The following is a 24117-nucleotide window of genomic DNA, read 5'->3' on the forward strand; positions in this document are numbered from 1 at the left end:
TGTCTGCTACCCTTAATCCTGCTCCTAACCTTAAAACATTACTCTTTCCCCTAACAGCACCACTATTCTTCAGCTTGGTGTTATAGCCTGTGTTTAATGATACTGGGAGATAAGTTGTCAGTATTTTGTAATTCCCTCATTTTATATGTCACACATTTGTGTAGTTGCTGATTTTTGTTCTCTCATTTGTGCACTACTCATTTCTGATGTTGGCCAATGATTATACCTGTTTGCTGAAGCTGTTCTAAGCTGCAGAGAGACTGACCTACTGCCTACTGTGATATTGGGAAAAGATAAGTGTCTATTCTCAATTATCTTCTGCACTTTTGATTTAATATCTCTGTAATCTCTACAACTGTTTTTCCCACCCTCCTGTCCAGTTTTGTGGTGGTCTTAAGTCTTGGCGGCTTTGAGTTGCCCACCTCTCGTAAAAAGTTGATACTGGACACTCCCCCAGTCACATTACATCAGCTCATTCTACTGATTATAGTGAGAACTTAGCAAAGGCCCACCCCTTTAGCTTCTGAATATTGAGTTATCTATCGTCACTTTCTACTAAAAAAAAAATGTTTCCTGCCTTTCCTGGAACTAGTGTAGTCCAGATACAGATTTGCTGTATCCAAGACTGTTTGTAAGTTTCTGAGCGGTGCAAAAAAGTATGCTCTCCAATTTTTTCCATTAGATCTGATAGTTGTCTCCTTTCCTGCACTTTTACTAGCTTATTAGTCTAGCATTTTACCAAACTTATTGTAGCAATTATTGTAACTCATAACAGTGCTACCAACACTAAATGTTCTACAAGGAAACAGCTCCAGTACTTATTATTAATGCCCACCCCTCCAGGCATGTCTAAAGGTCAGTTCCCTGTGCTTTCTCCTATTAACTTGGTGAGCTTGGGCATCCTGAGGCAATGTAGCATCTGTCTCGTGTACACTGACAACCCTCTCCTCTTACCTCCCAACACCCAGACTTGCGAGAGATGCACTTATATATCCAAACTGGAAGTCACGCACTCTCCAGCCAAGACCGGAATAACTTGTCAAGAGAAAAAGGTCAACACTTGCACCACACCACATGGAACACATAGCACTCCAGAACACACACCAGCACTGCCTTCACATAAAACACAAACCACACACCTACCTTCACAGAGGCTCTCAATAAAAATCTACGCAAACAGCAGAGACCTCCAAAGTAGAAACGCACTCGACCACCACAACACAACACTAATCATGAGACACATAACTCTTCTAAACAGTGTGCCACTCAACCAAAGCCCCTAAGGCAAAACAGCATGCCCAACGCAATAGTCATAAGTGACTCGATAGTGAGGCACACTGATGTCCCACTCACTATGTTGAATAAGGAGAAAGTAACAGTTAGCTGCCTGTCAGGTGCCAGGATTCGCCACATAATGCATGCACTCAGGTCCTTCAACAACAGGTACAAATATGACTCTGTCATTGTACATGGGGGTGTGAATGACCTGAGATGTACCTCTCTGGACTACATGAAAAGAGACATGGAGGAGCTCTCGATTATGTAGCCAAGGTGGGTATGACCCTAGCCCTGAGCAGCCTCCTACCATCACCCAGAATGATACCAGAGTACAAGCAAAAAATGATTGATTTCAACAATTGGCAAAGTTTCTGGTGTCTTTCTAAGGGGAACCAGTATCTGCTTGGGATGACATAATTGACAGACCTCGATGCTTTGTCAGAGATGGCCTGCATCTGTCAACCCTGGGCTTCTGGATACTGGCCAAGGCTCTTGCCACCCCTATAGTGCCTTTTTAGGCAGTGTTCCAAAGATCAAATCACCTCAGTAACAGCTACACACAAATGCAATCTGAGGGTCATGCTGCTCAATGCTAGAAGTCTAAATCTCAAAATTCACTCACTCAAAGCACTCCTTAAATTGGAGAACATCGACATTTGTGCTGTAACAGAGGCCTGGTTCAAGGCAGCAAAAAGCACCCCTGCACTACCAGGCTATAACTTATTCCACACCTTTTGGCCTCAGAACTTGAACTGAAGCTCCAAAGGCAGTGGTGTTTCCATATTCATAAAGGATGTGCACACCTTCAGACTGGTAGCCCAATATAATGCATCAGAGATACTTCAGGTGCAGCTAACGTTGAGTAAGACAGCGATTCAGGTCATAGCCTGCTATAGGTCCCCAACCATGACCCAAGACTCACACTCCATGTTCCTAAGCACCCTGGAAAATATTAGGGTCCAACCTAACACTCTCATACTAGGTGACTTCAACTACCCCTCCATTAACTAGGAAAACTACTCATGTACCAATACACTTGCCAAACGTTTCCTGGAATTCATTAATCCCAAAGACCTGGACCAGCTCATTTTTACCCCCACTAGAGGTAGCGACATCCTTAACCTGGTCATTACTAACAGGGCCGACTGTTGCTCTTTACCAGTACTCAACCCCTCCCTGGTTAGAGCTGACCACAAACTAATCACCTTGAAAATCCACATCCTTACCACCCCTCCCACAAAGGTAACTACCATGACAAAGTTCTCCAAAGCTAACTTTGGGCTCCTAAAAGCAGAGGTGGCTAACTTCACGGCACCCATGCAATTGGAGAACAGCTGCATGACCACCAAATCATACATTAATGCCCTGTAGGAACACATACACAAATGCATGGATCTTGCCATTCCCAATTGAACCAAGGCGCACTTATCCAAAAAAAGGAAGCCAATCTGGTGGTCCCCTGCCATAAACAAACTCTACAACAGAAGGAGGAAACTGATGCAAAATAAGGTGAAGTCCAAGACTGGAAAAACTCCCTGACAATATCCCTGGCTGCATTCTACATGAACTACAGACTGAGCTGGCACCTCACCTGTGTGTCCTGTCCAATCACAGCCTCACCTCAGGCTTTGTCCCTACCGAATGGCGCCCTGCTACAGTCATCCCTCTCCACAAAGGAGAAGTGACAACAGACCCTGGGAACTATCGCCCCATTAGCCTGACAAGTCTGATATGCAAAGCTATGGAACGTATCATCATGGACCTAATAAACAAGGATACAGGAAATCTCCAAACTCTGGATCCCACACAGTTTGGTTTTGTGAAGGGTAGATCCTGCCTGCTCAACCTGGTCAACTTCTTTGATTCAGTCACCAGAGCTATGGATGAATACAGCCTACCTTGATCGGGCCAAGGCCTTTGATACCATTCCCCACTCGGGAATCATAAAAAAACTCACTATGCTAGGCATCAACCCCTATATCACTAGGTGGGTTGCAAACTGGCTCACACATGGAACCCACAGTGTGAAGATAGCTGACTGCAAGTCAGACTGCTGACCAGTCATGTGTGAAGTCCCACAGGGTTCGGTCCTGGGTCCTCCCCTGTTTGGTATCTACTTCTCTGAAGTCTAGGCAAACACGAATGGACTCTGGCTGACAAGGTTCGCAGACGACTGCAAGTTGGGAGCCATAATTAACTCCCCAAGTGATGTTGACATCCTACAGAAAGGCCTCACTGTGACCAACGACTGGTGTCAGAACCATGGCCTTAAGCTCAATGCCAAAAAGTGTGTCGTCATCCCATTTGGGGAAAACCTGGTTCCCATGAATTACCACATCAATGGTAGTCTACTGAACACAGAAGCCATCATAAGAGATCTGGGAACACAGGTTGACAGCAAACTCTCTTTTGACTACCACATTGCCACTGTGGTCAGAAAGTCCTTCTATGTGGCACATCTCATTACTAAGGGTTTTGCATCCAGGAAGAAAGAAGTCATTATATTCCTCTACTCTTCCCTCATTAGGCCAGTCATTGAATACAATGCCCCATTTGGTATGTACCTCACTAGACACCTGCAACAACTGGAGAGGCTTCAAAAGTACCTTACAAAGATGATTCTAGGCCTTAAACGCTTGTCCTGTATGGACAGACTCAAAAAACTCCAACTATTCTCTGAGTCATATCGCCTACTTAGAGGTGATGTCTACTTGACTTACAAAGCCATGTCTGACCCAGCTCTGTTAGAAATGCTACATCTAAAGAGATCCCAATCCCTCCACACTACACGTTCCAGTGACATCAACCTCATTACCACAATCAACAGAACAAGCTGGGACAGGTTCATAACCCAGAGGCTGCCCATGCTATGTATTAGACTTTCCATACATGTCAAGCAAAGTGCCTCACTGGCCCTCTTCATCAGAAATCTTGATGAGTGGATGGAAAACAGAAAATTGTCCCTGGGGATCACTCCAGTGGCTCTGCTCGACAGAAGCACTGGAAACTAAGGTCAGGTGGTACGATGCCAGTGTAATCCTATGGGCTAGGCTTGTAAAAGGCTCCGGGGCCATTAGCCTAGTACACACCTATGAACCTATGAACCTGTATCACAGTACATTGGAGCACCTAAAGCTGCATGTGCTTATAGAACTTTGTGGCAGCACTAAGCGTGTTATAAAACAGTAAAACACATAGCCCTCATGTACCTTTTTCTCTCTCTGTTACTGATAACACATAGAGCTTTACAAAGGATTATAAATGCATGTCCCCATTCATCAGCAAATAATTATAGGTTCTTGTGTTCTCCAACTCAATATCAAGACTCTGCTCCTGGGTTTTGCTTTACTCTGCTCTTGAGATCAATTTCTAAAAGTCCATTTTTTTGTGTTTATAATAAAAGACCTTATCAAAATTACAGAGAATATAAGTTGAATTATTAGAATACAAAAGTATTGAAACTTAAGTCATCAATGCCAGCATTCCGCAATTCACTGCATTGAAAAATTCTAAATAACTGAACTAAAACCAATTGAAAAAGGAAACATTCCGTTTTCTTTTCCAATCATAACACCAAAAGCCCACCCCACAGTCCGATCACATTTGCCTAAATAGTGTTAGTGTTATGAAAAGGGTTTTTAAAAGGTAACATACATAGTTAGGGTTTGGGTTAGCAAAGGAGCAATGCCCTCCTTCCCACCTTACTAATATCTGTTACGTCTGTCCTGTACCTTATCATTCAAAAACCCTTTCTGTGCTACTACTAATCCATACAGCTTGGGCACAATCACACACACACGCTACACTTTATTACAACTATGCCCTCACTTAACCCTAACCTAACCTGCCTACTCTCACAGAAACATTCCCACCCCTAATGCTGAAACCTTCAGAATGCCTACAGGTTTCAGCACTACTCTCCCAAACCCACACTTACCTTATGCACAAATATTCAATGTTTCTTTCATTCAGAGTGTTAAAATTGCATTGACTGGAACAATCACTCACATTTCTCAGTCATTCACTCCTCTGATTGGCAGCCAGTTTGAAGGACTGAATGTATACTGTTTGTATGTGCTTGTGTGTTTATGTGCTATATGTATATGTGAAAGCCAATTTTTAGCTATGTTTTATATTAGGTTTTAGTGTTAAGTAACAACTTTTGTTTGCTTCAGGTTGCCCCTAAAAGGAGACAGTTGGTTCTAGGGGCCTTAACATTTATAGAATCATAGGTAACTACAAGGTTAGATACCCTTGCAGGCCATATTAAGTCTAGTCAATTTTCCTTCTTGTGCTCAAAATAACATATCCCATTTGATTGTAGATTGGCCTTACCCATTCCATGGTTGATAACTATATATTACCCCTAATGAGAATAAATGGGATCATACCATAGCTAATGTGAGGGGAACCATGCATGGGATAAAGCCTTTAGGAGTTGCCACTGTCCACTAGTAGTACATAGTACAGGTACAGGAGGCAGTCCTGGGGTAAAATTTCATTTTCCTATTCATAGATCTAAGTTTTACTTGCATATGGACAGGGATGAACTTTATTTTATGTGGATGGGGAGTTTGTTCCACAGTATCAGTGTCCTCTGTGAGATAAAGCTGTCTCTCCAGACCATTCTGTTGATGTTGTAGAAGAGGTTTAGATCCATCAATCGAGTATTTTTGATGTCATTTAACTTGCTGATGTGCAGTAAATCCATCAGTCCTGTGTCAGAGGATGCCTTTTATGCCAGACACAGGTCACCTCTTACCAGTCTTTAGGATACAGAATATAGTGGCAGGGCTTTGAGTCAGTCCATGTAGGATATGTTGCTTAGGCCTTTTATCCTTTTAGGTAAGGTATCTCTATGGGTGTTCCAGTATTTGCATGTGTCACAGACAGATACATGCAAAAGGTGGAAGTATATTCAATGCTTGGCCTAATGAGGGCTAAGTAAAGTGGGACAATGACATCCCTACATCTAGACACAATCCCTTTGTTTATAAGTTGTGCAATATAAAAGGACTTTCTTGCAACAATAGACACATGTTGGTAAAAAGTTAGGTCACTGTCCACATAAATTCCCAAATCCCAAACAGTTGGATCAACTCTTAGGGGCATATTTTCAATGTGGTAGATCCCTGGGGTAGATGACTTCACAAAGATATAGTAATGCATTTTTTGGCATCTTGTTTCAGTCTATGAATTTGGCACCAGTCATTTATTTGGGGCAAACATTCCTGTGAGATGGTTAAGTCATTTGGGGATTTAATGACTGCTCCTAGCTTGCAGACATCTAAAATTAGACAACCAGAATACTTTGATATTAGCTTTTACTGCAGAAATGTAGATGCCAAACAGGAGAAGTCCCAGCACAGAATCCTAGGGGACTCCACTAATAACTTGTCTTTTTGTGGAGGTGACTTCCTCTATTTTGATTATCTGCATCCTATCTGTGCACCCGTTAGCAATTCTGCGGGTAACACAAGGGTTTATTCCCAATTTATTTAGCTTTTCCACTATGCCTGTGTGTGGAATTGTGTCAAAAGCTTTGGTCTGGTATAGATATGCTGTGTGCACCATTTTGCCTTCATCCATTGCTTTGGTGTCCTTTTCAAAAAAAAAAATCTACCAGGCTGATTAAGCAAGAGCTGCCCTTGACAAATCCAGACAGAGATGGGTCCAGATTCTCTATGGCTTGATTGAATAAAGCCATGATAAGTCTTTCTATTGCTTTGCATATTAGGCTGAGCAGACTTATGGGTCTGTAATAGCCTGTAATTACCATCTGCAACCTTTAGTTCATCAGGGCATAGGTACACATCAGGCCTCTACCACAGAAAAAGTCAAGACGTGTTGTAGGCTTTGGTGGAGTAAAGATTAAATATATGATTTAGGTTATTAAAATTGTGCACCTATTTTTGTAGATCTCATATCTATATTTTAAAATTCATGTTATACCCTATATTGAAATTAACTATCTTGATAACATTGTCAGTTTCATCTACTTCTGCAGTCCTAAAACACCTGTAAGTTTTCTGCTCTTCTGTTTGTTCTGGTCATTTCTGCCCTATAGTATTGTCCCTTTTGTTAGTAAACTCTTATAAGCAGTTATTTCTGAAATTTAAAGATAGCTGTTTTACCTGTTTTGCATATACTTATTGTTATTATATGATGTTATACTTGCTTGAAGCTAAAATCTTTCCAGTTATTTATATCTTCACTCTAAGTAACTGTCAGTATTTTTAACTCTTTAAGTAACTATCAGTATTTTTTTCCAGAATGAACGGGAACAAGTAATGACCACCAATGTATGGCTTACTCAGGTTAGTATTAAGGGACTCTGTAGAAAGTAAGCACATAGATTGATACCACCATTTTGTGCCTTTTGAGATGGCACTTGTTAACCATTAAACCTTAAATATGTCATCCATTTCCAGGAGTGGGATGATTATCGTTTGACTTGGGACCCTGAAGATTATGATGGTGTTGACAAGCTACGAATACCTCCTAAAGACATGTGGCTACCAGATATTGTACTTTACAACAAGTACGTAGGAATATGATTATTATTATTATTTTTTTTAATTAGACTTCACAGCTAAGAAAGACAAACAGCATGAACAGCAACTTTGGTTAAGAGGGAAAAGATACACTTCTTGAATATGCTTATGTAGCCAGGGAATTATAAACTGTAGTTTAGTGGGATGTTGCTAGTTTAACTTATTTATGACAGTTTTCTTTTTTCCATCATTCTGTTAGTGATGACATTCTTTCGCAATGATGCATGGGGATTTTCTGTGAAGTTCGTGCCGGATTTGTTGACTGTATGTTGAAAGGGAAGTTGATAAACACTGATGAATTATGGCTAATGCAGATACTGTGCTTTCTAAATGAATATAGTTTTTGGATACATATACCTGTAGAACCATGTGTTTTTTCATATGTATGATTTCCTGCAGCAACCCTCTTTAAGGTAAACATAGTGCAGTCGTGTGGTACCATCCATACCAGTAAATGTACAAATAGCAGGATAATTGCCAAAGGTAACAGTTGTAGAACACTTGCTTTAGCTAACTCTGTTTCTGCTCTTTTATATATTTTAACTTGTGTATATATTTTTACAGCAGGACTGGAGACTCATGGTTTTGAGACTTATTTCCTAATCATATAGTACAAGGTGTGTCATTCACTACACCCTAGAGCATGGGTCATACACTTTTTCTGCCTATGTTTGATCTAGGTAAAGAGTACACCCTGTAGTCTCATTTCTTTTTCAATGTGCATGGGAGCCTTTGACCTTTCCTGGGCATAGTAGCATTGTAATCCTTAATATTAAACTATGCATGCATCAAAAATGCCCCATGCACCCTCTGCATTAGCATTTATGCACTATTACATTTATTTCTGCACTATTTCATATTAGTATTAGTATTAGCCTCAAAATACATGCACGGAACTGTTGTCCTTAATCCTTTTTAAAACTAAATATGTATACAGTTCCAGGGCCATGACTGTGATGTACAAAATGCTGGAGAATTTATGGAAATGGGTGTTTAGCAGTTGTAAGGTGTTACAGCAATGTGTAATTTCATCCTCTAACACTAACATTTATCATTCTATTCTATGAATGCTAGAAGTATACTAAATCAAATCAGTGTACTTCATGCTTGGTTAGCCAACTATTCCCCTGATATTATCACTCTCACTGAACTTTGCTAAAGCCGCAGGTTCCTGATAAAGACATTCTCCCTCCTGGGTATAATGTACTCCCACTTGATCGTCAGAAGAGAAAAGGTGGTGGAGTTGCCTTTCCCTATAGCAATCACCTTACTCTTTCACTCCTAGACAAACAAATTCCATCCTTCCTTCTGGCAGAAATCCTGATTGCCAACCTTAATCTGAACAATTATATCACTGTCACTATAGTAGCAATATATATTCCACCTGGGGACAACATCCCCATACTGGAACATTTTCTCTCTTAACTCTTTCAACACATTCATAATGAAATCATCCTCCTCGGTGACATCAATATAAACTGGTTATCCATTTGCTCACCTAACTCTATCAACCTACATGGCTTCACTCAACTAATCTCCACACCTACCCATGCCAATATATCTCACACTTCCAATTCCCTTATTGACTGGATATTAGTCTCAGACCCATTGAAATATCACAATGCCGCGGTGGTGCAGCGGTAGCATTGTTGCCTCACAGCAAGATGTTCTCGCGTTCGATTCTCGGCTGGAATGCGGGGAGTGCCTTCTGTGTGGAGTCTGCATGTCCTCCCCATGGTTGGGTGGCGTTCGAAAGACATGCGTAAATGGGCATGCCTTCGTTGAAGGTTGGATGTCGAGCTGGCACCTCTGCATTCAGGAAAATCTACTGCCAATCATTAGCGGACCGGAGTTCCGCTGTGGCGACCCCTAACCGGGAAAAGCCGAAAGACAACAACAACAACCCATTGAAATATCACAACTCTACCTGACTTCCTAATTGACCGCTCCCCTGTAAAAGTCCTCCAATTTACTCCCCATACCCCAAGCCCACACAGATACATTACATGTTGCAAGCTAACTAACTTCCAACCTGAATCTCTCAATTCCCTCCTCTCCAAAACCAACTTGTCCTCTCTGTATCATATGACGCTTGATCAGGCAGTACAAACCTTTCACTCCTCTTTCCTAAATATCCTTACGTCAATAGCACCCATCCACACTGTGCATATTAAAGCTAAAATATCTTCTTGGTTAACCAAGACCACTCACAACTTAATAAAATCAAGGGACAGAATGTGGAAAATGTTGGTAAAATCCAAGCTACCCATCCACCTACAAAAATACAAGGAACTTAGAAACCTGACAAAAAAACAAATCAACAAGGACAAAAAAATAATTCTATCATAACCCACCAACTGCTCAAAAGTCAAATCCCTCTAAGTTTTGACATGCAATTAATCAAATTCTCTATCCTGGGAATCTTTCCTCTCCAAACCCCTGTCCTACAATAATACCACAAGAAACTGCAACTATCTTCAGCTGTCACTTTATTGAATCTATCAAGAAGATGCTATCCTCCAACTCCCTAAATTCCAGCACTGTAACCTCTCCTAGCCCTACTCTCTCCTCAAACTCCAGTAATCTATTCTACCTCAAACCTGTACCTACCAGCTACATCAAAACTCTACTCATTAAACTAAAACCCTGTTCTCCTTCTGCTGACAACATTCCTCCCTACTTCCTTCAAATAGCAGCAAACTCTCTAGCACTTCCTGTATCTTTTCTCATTAACCGCTCCATCTCTGAATCTAAAGTTCCCACTATCTGGAAGGACTTCTACACTACACCTATACATAAAGGAGGTAACTCCTCAGAAATTTCCAACTTCAGACCTATAGCTATCCTTTCACCCATCTCTAAAATCCTGGAAAATGCATTCACAAACAGGTCATGCAACATTTATTACAAGAAAATCTCCTTACCCCCACTCAGCATGGCTTTTGCCCAAATCACAGTACCCCCACAGCCCTCTTATTGTTCATTAACACTATCTCTGAAGCAAGAGACAATAACAAACTGGTCTCCGGATTATTCTGTGATCTTTCAAAAGCTTTTGACACAGTATTCCACTCTCTCCTTCTAAACAAACTGACTAACCTCAACTTCTCTACCCCTACTGTAGAATGGTTTTCTAGCTACCTCTCAGATCGAAAACAATCTGTAAAATGGCTCTCTGCCCCCTCCCACCTGTTAAAACTGGCATTCCCCAAGGTTCTATACTTGTTCCACTTCACTTCAACATCTTCACTAACCTATTCTATACATCTTGCCCTCAGTCATCACTTGTCCAATATGCAGATGACTCCACAGTTATTTCTATCGCCGACATCCTCACCAAACTTCTCTCACTTACTCAGTCTTCCTTTAACTCAACTGAAACCTGGCTATCCAACAACCAGCTTATACTAAATCCTAACAAAACCAAACTCTTACTGTTTCTCCCCCAAAATCTTAACAATCTTAAATCTTCCTTCTCCATAATCTCCCTAAACAACACACCAATCACTGCCAAATCCTCCACTAAACTCTTAGGTGTCTTAATTGATGACCAACTAAAATTTGATCTATATGTTAACAACTGCATCTGTAAAACACACCAAAAACTGGGGGGTCTTATACAAAAATAAAGAGTTCCTCACAGATAAAGCAAGGACATTACTGTCACATGGTTATCTACTACCAAGTCTTATGTACAACTCCCAAATCCTTATTAACCTTATCTCATCACTCCTCAATAAGTTAGAATCTACCTATAACAAAATCGCCAAATTCGCAGCAAACTTAAATTATAAATCACATCACTGTCTCTCTCTAAAAACCTTACACTGGCTTGAATTTCCCCATCAGCTTCTTCTCTCACATCTTATGGTTGGTTATTCATTCCATTTTATATCAACCCTCTTTCTGTCCCTACCTATCCACCCTCATCTCCTACTACACACCTTCCAAGACTCTTAGAAGCTCTGACCAAGACCTACTTTAAACCCATCAACCAAAGAATAAAACTGGCTGCAACCTTTACAGCTACAACCCTGTCAAATCATGGAACAAACTACCCCGAGAAATCAGGACTCTCAATAATGCAAAAGAATTCAAATCAGCCTTAAAAGAGTACCTGAACAGTCAATGGTCCTGCAATTGTATACAGCCTCCTTAACTTATTCTCAAGCACTCAGCCTTCCTTACCTATTTTTCTCCTTCCCATTTACCCTAATGCAGCACAATTGCCTATCTAAAACCTCTGCACAACTTCTCCCCTGTCTGCAAAATCTCACTTTTCCTTTCTCAACCTATACACACTTCTACTCTCTTATCACCCCAATCAACTATCTCTATACTATAACTCCTTCATTCAGTACTTCCTAACTATGCTGCATTTCCTCCACAACCCCATCTCTGAACCAAAATGTTATAATTAGTTTGCTATATATGAACCCAAGTAAACCTGAACTGTCTAGTCTGTATCTTAACCTGTCTGTGCTTAATACTGTTAGTAACTATAAATTAATTTAAACTGGTCTATGCTCAATAAATGTCTAATTTGAACATTATTAATATGTTGATAACAAATGTTACCTGGAGCTTATATGTTGATAACAAATGTTACCTGGAGCTTTTCTCCAAATTATTGATGTATTACCTTTTCAATTATTGATGTATTACCTTTTCTACTATTATATTATGTAAAATGGGGCTTTTCTCCTCGGACTTCTGCTGAAAAAGGGCTATCAGCTCAGTTAGACAAATCCAGTCAACAAATGTAAAGTAAATAAATAATAAATATGTTGTGACAGATTTTTTTGATGTATGAAGTTGGAGTGAGCAACTCTCATTAATTCACCTTTGTAGAAGATTACATATGATCTCTTATTTAAATCATCATTTTTCTTCATTAATATTTGCTTGTGTATTTCATGATGTGCAGTAATGGCTACTATCAACTGATCTGCATATTTAAGATGCCCTGACTATTACCTCTGCGTTAATAGCTTTATATTTTTAATGGAGTTTTAATTGCTTTTATAAGTGCTATTTTGTAACATTCTTATGATGTAGAATAGAGGATACTGCTAAATTATCTACATATCTGTGGCTCATATGAAGTAAGTTGTATATATTACTTTCATTTTTTGTGATTTTTCACAGATTCAAAGGTGTTGCAAAAGTTTCTTGTTTTCATGAATAGCATTTTATATTGCATTATTGCACATCACTGTAGAGGAGATCAGAGTGTAGGTACAAGGTATGACTTCCTACTGTACATCCATTAGTCGGAAGGTTACAAGTATGAATGCTTGTGGGTTCCTTCCTCCCTAATGCTTATTGTTGTTCAAACATTTCTTCCCTGCTGCTCTGCTTGCTGTCTTTATCCCTGTCTGACCATTTTTATAAGACCATCTCTCTGTGAATTTAGCTCTCCAGTTATTTGTTTCCACTGGGATGCTATTTTCCTGTCTATACTGTTTTTGCAGCTCACTCCTTGTTCACTCTCATGTACTTCCTCCATCTAGGACAACCCCCTTCACCATTACTCTTTTTATGGGAATACTCTTATCCATGTAGAACCTCCTGAAGTATCTTTCAGCTCTGCTGGTCTTCTCAATTTCATTGGGATTTCATTTGCAATCCCATGCTGAGGGGCACAAATGTCCTGGACAAGCCTTCTCTCAAGCATCACCATATACTCCTTGGCGTCTCCTGAGCAGACATACTTTTTTTCTTGCTCTTCCAGAATACCACTAGTTGTATAGATTAAGCCATATACAAAGATATTTCCTGTCCTAAAACACACCAAACTAGTAATGACAAAAAAACTCTGTCACAGCATCCCACCAAAATCCAAAACTGCCAATTTATTGAAGCGCTTTTCGTTTGCTTACAAAGCAAACTTCTTCAGAAGTCGGCAATAAAATAACAATTCAAAAACACCATTCAAAAACACATACGATGATGCCTAATATATGGTGTAACCAAACGTAACACCACCACATGACTCTTAGCCTAATATTTAAAGGCATCCACTCTCTCAAAAGTATGGATAACCAGCAATGGTAAAATAAACATGCCTATTCACTAGATAAAATAAATCATTACTATAACTATTCTAAATGGGAAGTTAAAATATAAAAAATACATAACAAATCCAATGTATATATATATATATATATATATATATTCTACTCAAAGTAAAATACACTATTAATACATCACTTAAAACAAATAAACTATAGGTCTCAAGGGTTGTTAGCATATTCATCTTAACAGGCTCTGCAGTTTCAAAATACAACTGATAGAGCAAGTTTCATTCAAGCCTATAAAGTTATAGGCTTTCAGCTGAATCTGCCAACACAATTCTAATTCTTCCAAAAGGAGAGATACAGGACCACCCCTAACGTCCTGAATTACCTGATCGATGACCATATACTTAAATTTGTGTTCTCTATTGATCTGAATGTGTTTAGCTAGGGCATTTTAATTTTTTTCTTTAGAAACAGCATACTGGTGTTCGTAAACTCTATCACAGAGTCTACATTCCGTTTTGCCAATGTAAAATGCAAAACAACATTGGCACCTAGCTAAATAAACCACATTCTTTGAATTACAGTTGAACCTTGATTTAAGCTTATATTGAACACCATTAATGGTAAACCAGTTACTTGCGTCTATATATTTACATAGATTAAATGATTCACATTTACTCATGCCTGTGATTTTAGGAATACTTTGACACTGTTGTTCTAATAAGTTCTTCAAATTTTTGCCCATCCTAAAAATTACTCTAGGAAAATCACCCATTTTACTAAATAATACTGGATTAATTCTGAATAGTTCCCAATTCTTCTGGATAATCTTAATAAGTGGGTAACTATTCAAGGTAAATGTAGTGATGAAACTCAATCGAAAATCAGTTTTACGTATGCTAGTGTACTCATTATGATTATTCACAGTCACTACATTTGATGTGTCATCTTGTACCTGAACTGATAACTTGACACTTAAAATAGGATTGTATACCTGGTTAAACCTCTTAGATTTAACCTCATCAATCAATGAATCCAAGAGTGCCTCAGGATAACCTCGACTTAAAAACATATTTTTTAAAAAGTGACATTCATCCACGAAATCCTCATCCTGCTTATTATTCGTGCAGCCCTCACCAATTGGCCTTTAATGACTGACCGTTTCTGATGGTGAGGGTGGCAACCTAAGAAGTGCAGGAAGGCATTAGAATAAGTGCTCTTCCTGTAAATCTTGGCTACAAGACAATGCTGAACTCTGTCTTTCCTTAGTCAGACATCTAGATAGGCAATCGCCTCAGTATCAAATGTAGATATAAATTGTAAGAACTGTGTTGATGGATTAAATAAAATTATTTTTTACTAACTTCTAAGTAACCTTTTAGTAAAATAAAGATATTGTCAAGGTATCGTGTGTAATATACTATAGAGTCCTTCAAGTTCACATTATTCAATACAAATTCTGACTCCCAGTATGCCATCACTAAGTTCGCTATGCTGGCTCCACATAGGGAGCCCATAGCTACCCCCACTTTTTGCAAGTAAAACTCATTACCAAAATTAAAAAAAATGTTGGACAAAATGACATCAAGTAGTTCTATTACTAAAGCAATTTCTGCTGTCGATGCTCCATTTTTCTTAAGCATAAAACCTATCCATCCACTCGATGCCTAAAACATGTGGGATAGAAGTATAAAGATCTTTTACATTGACTGTGAGGAAATTATAATCCCCATTATACTGTAAACTATCAGTTTTTTTCAAAAAAGACCAAGAATCCTTATAGACTAGGACTTCAGGTGCCAAATATTTCTGAAGTATAGTGTTGACAAATTTTGCACAGGGATAGGTAGGTGAACCACAACCATCCACCAAGGGTCTCATAGGTGGGTCCACCAAACATTTGTGAATTTTTGGGATTCCAAAAAGACTTGGAAACCTAGGATATGGCATTATCATGTAATTGTAAATGTTCTGTTCAATTTTACCTTCTATGAACAGATCATTAATACAATTTCTTATTAATTGGTAGACTTTGTTAACTTCTGAACGTGAACTCAATAGATATGCTGTGGTATTCAATAACTCTTTCATTTGTTCCATATAATTCAGATTGTCAAAAACTACCAAACCACCTCCTTTATCCAGTTTACTCACATGGATATCCTGTGACTTAATAAACTCAAGGAACTCAAATTCATCCCTACTGGTGTTATATGCACCCTTCCCCTTCAATACATTCTTTACAGCGTGTCTAATGTCTAATTCACAAGACTGTTCAAACACTTGTAATAATGGGTGCAGGGGGGGGGGTAAATGTACTTGGTATATAAAATTTATCTACACCTGGTACACTCAAAACATCGCCCAACATTAAATTGAGATTGTTTCCTGATGAAAATTTTAATGTCAAGAATAGTTTTTACCAAGTCAAGATTCTGTGTAGGGACATAAGTGTGTCCCTTAGCTAGAAACTCCACAATGTCAGAGGTGATCTGTACTGAAGAGTAGTTGAAAACTTTAAAGTCCTCTACTTTGTTGGTGACAATCACTGGACCTCTGCTACTAGGGGATGGCACAACTCGATCTACCCCTTGTAGGCAGACTTGTTGGTAATGATCACCCAACTGAACTACTGTTCCATTGAAAATAAACACAAGATCACTATAAGGAGCATCACCTACTAATTATTGCATTTGTTGAACTTGCGATTTTTCTTGTTGGAGTTCTGATAACTGTTCTTTTGTTTCGGTTTGGTACCCCCAAAATTGGCCTGCCGAAAATTTTGATTTTTGGTTAACTTGAACATTATTTGTCTGCTCACGGGAGGCATTTTGTATCCTCTCACTTCTGCAGACTTCCAACAGGAACAGCAGTGTCAACAGAGTCATTAAATACATCCAAAACATTGTTGGGGGAACTCTCTTCGATATGATTAACCCTGAAGTTAACCTGGTTATTGTCCTTATTAGAATTGTACCTGGTACCTTCAGATGGTTTACCGATGGTAGAACTGCCTTGCTGCCAAACTTGGGCTGTTGAAGGTGCAGGGTATGCTACACCTTGATCATATGCAAAATGATCCCGTTCAAGTTTTATGATTTTATTAGCCTTGAATTTCAACATGTGAGTGATCCTCACCAATCAAGAATGCCATGTTCTGCCAACAGTGCAGTATGTCAAAAGATCTGCAAAACTCATATGTTCTTCTTGGGCAAAGAAGTTTAATAAAAGAAGGGTAAAAGGATAACAATAAACAAGTGTAAGCCTTAATTAAAATATGTGCTTGTGACAGAACTCTCATAAAAAACACCAAAGTGACAAAAACAACAATTCAATGTTCAGTCACATTGCTAGTTAAATACTGTAAAATGCAAAGATAAAATAAATATATTTTTTACTTCTGCCCATGTTGACATCATCAGTCCTTCAGCCTAACATCATAGGGCACTATGAGAGAAAGGTAAGAGCCAGAGATCATGGTAGTTTTCCAGCAAGGGAAGGAGGTTAGGAGACTTTTTTATGCCCCCTAACATCCCCACTAGTGGCCAAAGAGTGCAACACAGGGCACTTTGCTTTAATACACCTGAGATGCTCATTTGAAGGGGGCTGAAGCTCCTGGCAGACTTTCACTCTTCAGAGTCCCTATTGCAGGAGCTCTACTTCTTGCCCCTCACCCCATGCATTATATGTCTATATTGGGACTCCACCACCATCCAAAGTTGGTAGGCTAGTATCAACAACTCACGTCCAGATAGCTCATTCTACATCTATGTTGCTAGTCAGCCATGTATTTTCTGTCACATAATAAGGCTCAAAAACTCTATGCCATGGAAATGTTTAAGAATGCTTTGATTTTAAGCCAAGATCATATTGCTTGCCGATACTGCAAATACAAGTTTTGCATACAATGATTTGAACATATATTCCAGATCAGCTTTGAGTTAAAGTTATCAGGATTATAAGATACATGAAAGCTAAAATAAAAATATGTTATATCACTGGAATTTCCTTGGCTTAAATGAAAGCAAGTTCAAGAAGGGTAGGTGTGTCTCTATGTCTGGATTTGGTAATGTTTTTTAGGGCTCACTTCACAGCACAAATGCAGAGAGTTAGAGATATTTCAACATTATACTTCACCCCTGACACTCTACTAATCCAAGATAGGTACCTCATCACATCAGTGCATAAATGATCTTTCCAGATTTCACTAACCACGTGATTGAACCCTTACTTCCATTTACAGTATTATTTTATCAGTTAGTCTAAGAAAAGTGTAACCACTATAGATAATTTGAACACTGTAGAGTATAAACAATTTTGAAAACATTAACTAGATTATTCCCTCGTTTGATCCATTGGACTGTCACCTTAAAATTGGATTATTTAGTGATCAGAAGCTGCAAATACACATTTGTCTACAAATGTAGTGCTTTTTACATGGGCTACACCCCCCCCACACACACACAAACACACACACACACACACACACACACACACACACACACACACACACACACACAAACAGCATCATGTTTTATAATATAATCAAGTCTGGGGTCACACATACTGAGAAAAGTGATTTTCCCTAATAAACTATTCCCTATCCTTTCTGGTGACATTCAGATGTGCAAGTTTTCATTAGATTTACTTTGGAACTCTATGGCCACACACATTAGCTTTGATAAAAACTGTGTATTCCTCTAAGTTTAAATAACCCCACATATTTGACAATTTGATTGGCTAAACAACAATTCCACGATTCCACTTAATTGTAATCTGATACGACAACCATAAAATCATCTGATCAATGACTGCATTTTCTACAGTTGTGAGACTAATGGTTAACTGACCAAACAAAATGCTAAAATAAAGTCCCAAACTACAATAGAAGATCTCATACAATGCCTATTAAAACACCTTCCTGTTTAATACACTTAGTAAGTGTGGTAGAAACTGACTTGAGACTGTTAAAATCCACACACAGACAGACACACGCACAACCATTTTCGCTCCCTCTGTCTCTCTCTCTCTCTCTCTCTCTCACACACACACACACACACACACACATATATATATATATATATATATATATATATATATAGATAGATATATAAACATGAGTAATAGTATTGTCCTTTTGCCCTTTTATTACAAATGCTTACCATTGCCCCTTTAGGAATAAATCTGCAAAATAATACGGCATGGGCATTGAACGGTGGCCAGTTGGGTGTGAGATACCAAAGTGTTATGCTGTGCTACCTAGGTATCTGTGATAAAGTTACCCATTTACCAAAACCTGTGCTGAATCCTGATATTTCTAACAGGATCCTAACTAGAAGCAGTCTGCATTTTGTAGCACCACAGGATATACTAAAAAGCCATAGTGCCATTGTCAGAAATCAGCAACAATTGGCATACTCTGTAGGGATATCACTCAACCTCTTAGTACATATATCATAGTGCCATTGTCATAAATCAGCATCCGTTAGTCTGCTGTGTAGGGATATTGCTCAACCTCCTAGTACACAAAATCGGAACAAGGGAAGAGACACTAAATCAGTGATAGATTTTAAATATTGCTCTTATAAACTTAAAAAGTTGATGGAATAAGACGTTTTGCATTCAAATGCATTTTTTTAAAGGATATGAAGTCTGAAATTAAAATGTCTATCATTATTTAGTGGCTTTAACCCTTGATCATTTGCCAGAAAGCCACACATTTTATGAGGAATAAACCAAAAATAAGAGGCAAAAATCTGGACATTCTGCACATTTCTGGTCAGTTGAGAGGCATGTGTGCGGATATAAGCAATTAAAGCCATGTATGTATGTTCAGTGCAACACAAGGAGGCCTTCCTGTGAATCCTTTTAAATGATGAGATGCCTGCAATAAATAATTTGTTCACATGACTGAGTTTTTAAAAATGGTAAACAATGTTAAACAAGTCCATCGTATTATAATGTCATCATTGTTAAATCTTGACAAAAGCTATATTCACAAATTTAAGATAAAATGTACACCCTAAAGACAATTCTTTTATGGGCAAAATGTAACAGTTATAACCAAGTCTGGGTTTAATCGCAGATGAGTAGTGATTTTGGCTTCACTCTATGCACGTGCATGGTTGCATACAGTATACTTAAAATGGTGTGAACACACACACACACACACACACACACACACACACACACACACACACACACACACACACACCCACACACCCACACACCCACACACCCACACACACACACACACACACACACACACACACACACACACACACACACACACACACACACCTGTATTTTGTGCAGGATTTTGTCGAAGGAGGTGCATGTTTGATAAGTGTTTCAGCTGCTCTTTTTCTATCTCCCAGTACTTTATTGTTGTCTGCACTGAACCTAAACTTCCACCTTTCTAGCTACTTGGCCAGTATTTCTAAATCCTTCATTTGAGTCTTCCCCCACCATCCTCTTTTTAGCAGCTGACTTTGTCTTGTCAGTGAAGTGGCTGATCCTGTCCTGCATTTTGTCAGGTGAATTTGAAATGAGCACACTAGAGAGTAATGGACCCAGAACTTGATCTCTGCAGTAGTCCACTGAAGAGTACTGGACCCAGAACTGAACCCTGTAGTAGTCCACTGGAAAGTACTGGACCCAGAACTGATCCCTGCAGTAGTCCACTGGAGAGTACTAGACCCAGAACTGATCCCTGCAGTAGTCCACTGAAGAGTACTGGACTCAAAACTGGCCACTGGAGAGTACTGAATCCAGTACTGATCCCTGCAATAGCCCACTGAAGAGTATTTGACTCAGAACTGGTCCTTGCAGTAGTCCACTGAAGAGTACTGAACCCAGAATGGATCCCTGTGGTAGTCCACTGAAGAGTACTGGACCCAGGACTGATCCCTGCAGTAGTCAACTGAAGAGTACTGGACCCAGATCTGATCCATGCAGTAGTCCACTGAAGTCACTGAAAAGTACTGGACTCTGAACTGGCCTCTGCAGTAGTCCACTGGAGAGTACTGGACCCAGAATTGATCCCGCAGGAGTCCACTGAAGAGTACTAAATCCAGAACAGATCCCTTTAGTAGTCCACTGAAGAGTACTGGACCCAGAACTGATCCCTGCAGTAGTCCACTGAAGCCATTGAAGAGTACTGGACTCAGAACTGGTCCTTGCAGTAGTTCACTGAAGAGTACTGGACCCAGAACTGATCCCTGCCGTAGTCCACTGAAGAGTGCTGAACCCAGAACTGATCCCTGCAGTAGTCCACTGAAGAGTACTGGACCCAGTAGTCCACTGAATCGTACTGGACTCAAAACTGGTCCCTGTAGTAGTCCACTGGAGAGTACTGGACCCAGAACTGATCCCTGCAGTAGTCCACTGAAGAGTATTGAACCCAGAACTGATCTCTGTGGTAGTCCACTGAAGAGTACTGAACCCAGAACTGATCCCAGTGGTAGTCCACTAGTCACTTTCCTAATTTTCTTGCCACAGTCATCAGTTTCCTTCCACTTAACATGAATCTATCATTTTCATCAGTCTTTATCCTACCTGAACTCCTCCTGTTTTCTTAGCAGCTGTGTATGTGGGAATGAGTCAAAAATCTAGCTGACACCAAGAAAGACCATGTCTACTGCTGCTCCCTTGTTAAATTCTCCTGTACATCAGCCATAAAAATGGAAAGGATTTCTCTAACAGCTCCTTCTGGCAATGAACACGTGTTGTTTGATATATTGTAGACTCCTCTGTAGCTAAGCAACTAGTTTTTCTCTAAAGATCTTATCCATGACTTTCATTGCCACTGCTTTTAGGCTAACAGGTCTTCAATTCCTTGATTTTTTTCTACTCCCTCCACCCCATACAAGGGTACCACCGTTGCTTTCTTATATGCACATATGGCACTGTGCCTTTTAACAACAACAAAAACAGTCATTAAATTCAGTAGCAACCCATTTCTACCCACCACTCAAAGAATACATGAAACCTAGATTGGAGAATAATAGTACATAAATCAAATGTTGTGCCATTGGGTAAAGGGGAGATATGATATGAGAATTCACATTGGCAGGCTGAAAACAGAACCCTAATTACTGCTATGCCATCATGATATAGTAATATCTATGTACGTAATATAAAATACATATATCATACATCTGTATTATGAATGTAGTTTTGCTGAAATGTGAAGAACTTTTGGTATATATGCAAGTTAAGGGTACAAGATTTACACTGCAAAAATGTTCTATTTATTTGGCATAAAAACTGTCTTGAAGATTGATGAAGCATACAGCAGTACCCACATCAAATCTTTTGATATTATGCTGACAGGTTTGATGACAGATTTCAATCAAGTTAACACATTTTCATTGAAGTGAATGAACATAAATGTCCCTACTTTTCATCTGAATGTTATGTACCTGCACAGTGAGATTATTAATGCATTTGTGGGGTTGTATAAGGAAAATAACTTTTCAAAAAGGCATATAAAATACTGATTGCCTGCTAAACTACAGCTGTTTTAGTGATAAGAAATAGTCTAGTACTTTGTAAAGTATAAAGTAATGGCCTTGTAGGCATCTTTTATTAACCAGTACTTTTTAATTTTCACCTTACTGTATATATATATATATATATATATATATATATATATATGTTTGTATATATATATATATATATATATATATATATATATGGGTCTATTTTCATTGAACGAAATTACGTTGCATCAAATGTGACTTACTTGAGCTGAAATCTCTGAATCTTCAATTAACTGAAGCCACGGACTGCCAAAATCATTTCCCTGTGAAAGGAACCACTTGGCCACCATAGAAATGAACCTAAATGGATGAAAAGTAAGCCCACTGAAGTGGGGGCTTTGTCCTCTCCACACCCACCCTACTAAAATATACCAACTCCAAGATTGCACTACACTGATGAGAGTGCAAAGTTCACCATGGTGGCCAAGTGGTTCCTTTCACAGGGAAAGGATTTCAGCAGTCCATGGCTTTGATTAATTGAGGATTCAGAGATATCAGCTTGGGTAATTCACATTCAATGTAACGTAATTTCATTCAATGAAAGTAGACCCATGCCATGTGTGTGTGTATGTATATATATATATATATATATGGGTCTAGGACTATTCACTGAAAGCACATTTCACTGAAAGTCAAATGAATGTGCACAAATCACTGAAAGCTCAATTCACTGAAAACACAATTCACTGAAAGTTATATATGGCCTTGTCCCCACTGTAGTGCGACCCTGGAGTTAGTATATATAGTAAGTGGGGCTGTGGGGGGCATAGCCTCCCACATAGTTTGGATATATATTAAGTTCAGAAAAGAGTAAATTATTGGAATTGCAAATATCCATGTATATAGTTTAAATATGCCCCCCCACACCCCCCTTACTATATATACTAACTCCAGGGTCGCACTACAGTGGGGAAAAGGCCATATATAACTTTCAGTGAAATGTGTTTCAGTGAATTGTGTTTTCAGTGAATTGAGCTTTCAGTGAATTCTGCAGTCAAATGTGTTTCAGTGAAATGTGCTTTCAGTGAATAGTCCTAGATCAGTATATATATATATATATATATATATATATATATATATATATATATATGTGTGTGTGTGTGTGTGTGTGTGGAGTTTGCATGTCCTCCCCGCGGTTGTGTAGCGTTCGAAAGACATGCGTGCGTAAATGGGCGTGCCGTCATTGAAGGTTGGGCATCGAGCTGGCACCTCGGCGTTATGTAAAAATCTACTGCCAATCATTAGCAGACCGGAATTCCGCTGTGGTGACCCCTTACCGGGAAAAGCCGAAAGACAAACAAACCGATTAAAAAGTAAAACAAAACACTCAGAGGAGCAAATGCCTCTCGCCAAAAAACATATATAAGTAAAATGCCAAATAAGAAACTTATGGTGGAGGCAACCATGCAGTAATATAAAGGTACTCAATAACGAACGAACATAGTCAGCGTTAAAAGACAAAACACTTTAATGGTGTGCACAGGTGAGCGCTTTCACATTTGCTTCATCAGACCAAAAAACATACTGTTAACCACTAATTATATAGTTTATGACTAATTATGATGTAAAAACTGTGTTAAAATAATAAGACAGACTATATATCATATACAACAAGCAGATAAATGCATGTAAATCTTATTAAAATATAGCAAATAAAAGTCACATATGCATAAAATGAAGCATAAAGTGACACTTCTTTATATAATAATTATGCCTAAT

At 39.0% G+C, this 24117-nt stretch overlaps 1 protein-coding gene across 1 annotated transcript in view; it reads left to right on the plus strand.

Annotated features, from left to right (window-relative positions):
- The window catches only part of CHRNB4 (cholinergic receptor nicotinic beta 4 subunit), a 202246-nt gene that overhangs the window by 100777 nt on the left and 77352 nt on the right, over positions 1-24117 (plus strand). The window contains exons 3-4 of the mRNA XM_044077843.1: positions 7551-7595; positions 7710-7819. Coding sequence (XP_043933778.1) covers positions 7551-7595; positions 7710-7819 — 155 coding nt within the window. The remainder of the gene's footprint in view (positions 1-7550; positions 7596-7709; positions 7820-24117) is intronic.

This window comes from Protopterus annectens, chromosome 7.part0 (assembly GCF_019279795.1).
Source record: "Protopterus annectens isolate FY-2018-M chromosome 7.part0, PAN1.0, whole genome shotgun sequence".
In the NCBI taxonomy this organism is placed as follows: Eukaryota; Metazoa; Chordata; order Ceratodontiformes; family Protopteridae; genus Protopterus; species Protopterus annectens.